General features: G+C 44.7%; 2 protein-coding genes across 2 annotated transcripts; both read left to right on the top strand.

The window, feature by feature from the left end:
• Positions 1–745: 745 nt before the first annotated feature.
• On the top strand, positions 746–2,083 carry TEOVI_000495300 (pyruvate dehydrogenase (lipoamide) kinase, putative; the record flags this gene model as incomplete). Its single annotated transcript, XM_067221786.1, has 1 exon — positions 746–2,083. The coding sequence occupies one exon, from the start codon at positions 746–748 to the stop codon at positions 2,081–2,083; it is 1,338 nt and encodes a 445-aa protein (XP_067077887.1).
• Positions 2,084–2,743: 660 nt separating this feature from the next.
• TEOVI_000495200 (uncharacterized protein) lies at positions 2,744–3,238 on the top strand (the record flags this gene model as incomplete). The annotated part of the gene is made up of 1 exon (XM_067221785.1): positions 2,744–3,238. The coding sequence occupies one exon, from the start codon at positions 2,744–2,746 to the stop codon at positions 3,236–3,238; it is 495 nt and encodes a 164-aa protein (XP_067077886.1).
• Between the last annotated feature and the right edge of the window lie 1,783 nt (positions 3,239–5,021).

Here is a 5,021-nt window from a genome sequence, read left to right as displayed (position 1 = left end):
TGATGCAATCACTGCCCGGAGCTGACATTGCCGGCTACCCATCTCGTGGCCTCCGGGTGCGGTGCATATGGTGATAGGACTCGGTCGATCGCTTGATTTTTAGTTGGTACGGGGTCGGCTCCGCTGCATGGTGCTGCGCGTATAGAGTTGCTCACGGTGGAGCCGTTGTTCCTCTTGCGTTGCTGATGGTGACATTTTTCGACCTTTATATTGATGGGTGAAACGATAAGACGAAAAAAAGGTGTTTGTAGCGATTGTAGTGGTGGCGCTTCTTTTTCCCCCCTATTTTTAACGGGTGTCTAATACATAGTCACTGTTTATGCTACGCTGCACTACTCTCTTCGTGCGGGCGTGAGGCAACGTTAAGTTTCTGCTACATATGTATCGCATAGACTGATTAACAAGCTTATCATAACCTATTTATCCCTCCGTTAGAGACTTTCCTATAACGAGGCGTGATGTTTCTATATTCTTCATGGCTCTGCAATCACGCTGTGCTATTTTTGCCCCAGATTTGCTAATGCTCACTTCTGGGAAGTATATTCCCCTCGTGGACGACTCAAATATTTCAAGAGCTGAGGGACACGGTGCTTCAACCCCTGTAACCCTCTTTACCGCTGCGCATATTTATTAATTTAGGATTTCGAGGAGCCCTTGATGTGGTATGGTATGTGTCCTTGATGTGACTGTTATTCTCATTACATCTTTATTTTCCATGTGTGTCGCAAGAATATAGGTAAAGAAAATGTTTCGGTGTTATGGACGAAAACTGAGTCCCCAACTACGTGACATTATACACCGACTGGACTTTATTGAAAAACAGATTATTGATCTCAAGGCTTTTCGAGATGCGGTTCAGGCGACGTTGCCAAGCGTTGCGACCGCTGCTGATGCTCTAGCTAGGAAGCGCCAAGAAACAGCAAACCAAATCAATGTAGTGGCGAAGGATCCTTTGACGTCCGAGGAGTTCGTAGAACTGAATCAATATTATGCCGTTCAAATGGTTCAAACGTTAGCACTTCGTAATATGGTGCACATAAGGACGCATGAGGATCTATATTCACACGCCCGATTAATTCACAGAGAGTATCTTGTACGTGTTGCACAGCGGGCCCGCGCACTTAGTCATGCATGTGTGGGGTTGTCTCAGATGCCTTCTATTCAGGAACTACGCAGGTGGTATGAGTGGAGTTTCCATGATGTGAGGAGTACGAAAGCTCCAGTCGATGCTGAGGGCGCTCTGAAATTTGATACACTAGTTAGACGTCTTTTTTTGAGGCACTACAACGTGAGCGCACTTCTTAGCGAGGGCATGCACGAACTTGGGGAGCGCCAAAGGTGGGATGAACACTCTCACTCCGATGACCTCCTTACCGAAACATTTGACGAGCTTCAACGGTTCTTCGATGAATTTTGTATGGGTCGTGTGAGGTTGCGTTTTCTCGTGGGAAATTATGTTCAGTTGTCGACGCAAATTTTGCGGGTGGAACCACGGTACTCTGAGAAGCTTACAGCTCCCATGTATTTTGACCACGACCCCGAGAGCTTTGTTGGACAAATATGCCAACGATGCTCATTAATAAAACTAGTAGAGTGCGCGATACGTTCTGCAAGGGCGTCTTACAGTGAGTTGGGTATTGAGCTCCGTGTAGCTGTAGATCCTGATGCAACGCTATCTGGGATTCCATACATTACGTATGATATTTTATCTGCGTTAATTGACGATGCCATTCAGGCTAATGTTCTACGGCAGGAAAAGTATGGAATACCATTCACGCCAGTTGTGATCACTATTGCTCAACGCAATGCCAATGAGCAGTTTAGTGTCCGTGTTTCCGATACTGCCGGCGGGATGCCCCTTCATCTTGCCCGACACGTGTTGAAATATTGGTTTGCGTACAAGTGCACGGATGACATGTTGAAACTCGCTAAAACATGGACACATAGTCCCATACGTCTACCATATGCTTACTGTGCAGCCAAGGTTTTAGGGGGGGATATATCAGTGGTTTCCATTGATGGTTATGGCACCGACCGTTTTCTTCATCTTCCGTCCGACGGGATAGAGAGGGTTCGTTTTTAGCAGTCAGCTTTTGCTAATCTTAATTTGTTTAACTGAGATACTTACGTTTACACCTAAGCGGGAGAGCGAACTGACACACAGTTTACTACTTTTTTCTGAACTTGTTAACTATCGCTCGATTTTCGTTAGCATTCACCATTTGTTTTACTCGTATTTTAACGTGGAATCCTCTAATGAAATTACGGAAACGAACGACTTTATCTTTTCCTGCTTATGGAGATTTACCACCTTACTCTTCCTCTCTATTTTTTGCTTTGCGTTCCTCTGTTCGTGGAAGGTGGTTACTTGATGCTTTACCCTCATAATTATATCTGTACGACTACAAAATTTTTGTTCACCATTAGCAAGCATAGCCGTTGCCTGTTTCTACAAAAAAAAAACAAGCGACAGGGTAAGTGAATGTATAGATTAAGCGGGATATTTATGTGAAAGTCTACTAGAGGAAAGCCGTTCAAAAGTCCAACTTCCCCCCACATAGGACATTTTAGTTGTGCTGAGAGGTGTACCTGCTAACTCGTGCGCTCGTGCGGGACTACAACGTGATCAAGGCAGTTGTTGAGAAGTATAAGTAAGTTCTTACTGTTTTCTTTCCCTGAGATTAATAAAGACAAGGGTTCTCGGCGGAGGGGTATCGAAAAAAGTGATCATGTAGAGGGATATATGCGCTTGAAAACTGCCGTTAGCGTTTCTTCTGGAGCGAAGATCATGTTTGTGGAAGTCACTGGTGATGCCGTGCTGTACCCACGACGGGCTGTATTATCTTACATTGCTTCTTGCGAGCCCCACGGTATGCAGTTTGATATTTGCCCGCCCTTACTCTCCGAGAAACACACATGTGCCCTGGATGTTGTTGGGTTGCTCCGGGGCGTAATATGCATATCGTCTTTAACCCTGGGAATGCGCAGTGTGGCGGGCTGCATGAGAGTTAGCAAACCACACCTTACTCGCCAGCAAAGCTATGTTTTCTTTCCTTTTTGTTTTATTCCCACTTCTTCAGTGCCGTTTGTTGCTGGTCGATATTCCGCCGTAATTAAAGAGAAAATGATTCGTATGCACGGTAAACACTACTTTTGTATAAAAGTGCCAGTGTTGCGCCTTACAGCTTTCCAAGGCGTGCAGGGCGGGGGGGGCAGGGTGTTATTCGAGGTCACTTGAGTGGCTGCGGCGCGGTGAGTTGTGTTCTTTTCAGATCTAAAAAGGCCGCGGTAATGATGTGTACGATGGATTCGTTTTTTAAGGCGATGACGAGCTGGTAAAGTGAGAAAAAGTTGTGCGGTGCCGACGTTGGTGCATTCATCCCAATTATAGGAAGAGCCTTCTATCTCTCCATCACATATTTTGGTTGTAGCAACGATTTTTGTTGGATGTATTTGGTGACTTTAGGCATATTCTTCTTTGCGGATATGGATATTGAATGAGGGCATATAGTTGTATTCCATCACGGTGATCTGCGACAGGTTTTAAATAAATTAGCTTTAGCCCCGTTGTTAACATCCGTTTTGAGACCCGTGTACGACATTTGGGTGACACCTTCATGATTCTATGCTCGAATAACTGCCTTTTCATTGCTAGAGACTTGATTACTGGATAATTATACAAACATTTGAAGGGAAGGGCGCGTTACAGAGGTAAACAAACACACAACGCAAATTTTCGATTGCTGACCTTTTTTGCTCTCAGAGACGCCGAGGGAAAGGAAGCGAAAAGCCTTCTTCTGTGAAGACGTGAGCGCAAGGCTCACAGCAAAGAGGGAGGTTGCAGTGATACGAATCGACGGTAAACGTGTTTGTGTGTTTTTCTGTGGCGATGTTTTTAAATATTACTGTTTATGAACCACTGACGTCAGTAACACAGATTTCACTACTTATATGGTCTCCTCTTTTTATTTCTTTAAGTTTGTTGTAGAGAATGTGAAACATATGAAGGTAATACAACTGTTCTAACTTCCCCCCTGGGTGACAGTATAGTTCAACGAAGAAGACGGAAGGCCATGACCTGTGGTGCTGTACAGGTGGGATACTTCGCACAAAGGGCGCATAACGGAAAATATTGCGTATGTTAAACGCGATTTTATTTTGTTTCTTTTGAGTTCTTCAGACGTTTGTCTGTACAGGTGGAAAGGGGGAAAAGACTCGTATTTTAATTTTACCGCAAAAAAAAAAAGAAATTAAGTTTTTGTTAACTAGTGTGTGACTCACATAAGGGAGCACACTTAGATGAGCGGATCACATGAGGTGGGATAAAGGTGCAGGCGTGTGTCCATGATGCTCCTTTCTTCTTCTTTTTTTTTTTTTGAGAGAGTTTTGTGGTTGTCATCTGTCTTTTATTCTGTTGGCCTTATGCTCTTTCTTGGTTGAGTGAGGTAGTAAAGGGTATGGTGGGGTATTGTCGTGAAGAGGAGCTACGGTTGCGTTTTGTGCATGATGGATTGCAATGGAAACCGTAATGTTACCTGTGTTTAGTGTGTGTGTGTGTGTATGTGTGGTTGTGTGCCGTCATTGACAGGAGATCGCGTCTCTTGTGAGAGTCTATATTACAGTTCGGCGCAACGGTTTTGCCGCGTTAACGCTGCTGGAATCTAATCAGAGATGTTGGGATGCCTTGAAGTGTATGTTTGCTGCTAAGGTTGTTCGCAGTGTTGTGCCTCTATTGTGTTGCGTAAGTAAAGGGTCGACTGCCCTTGTTGCCGGTGTGGGAAGTAATGAGTCCGTGCATGCTTTCCCTTGTTCGCGTTTGTGGCGTATGGGTTGTGTGTAAATCGTTATTCTTTTCTGTTAATCATCGTGAGGAGCATGTTGATATAATTTTTGGTCTTTTTCGTTCATTTGTGACAGGGGGTCAGCTCCAGGTGGTGCAAAAGTACCAGAATGAGTGGTGTAATGCCGAGGCGGATGATTCCACTGCGGCACCATACGATGCTGTCTCAAAAGGTTGAAGC

This window comes from Trypanosoma equiperdum, assembly GCF_001457755.1.
Source record: "Trypanosoma equiperdum strain OVI genome assembly, contig: ctg_1480, whole genome shotgun sequence".
Classification (NCBI taxonomy): Eukaryota; Euglenozoa; class Kinetoplastea; order Trypanosomatida; family Trypanosomatidae; genus Trypanosoma; species Trypanosoma equiperdum.
Note: the sequence above shows the minus strand (reverse complement) of the source record. Positions and strands in the feature narration are given on the sequence as shown.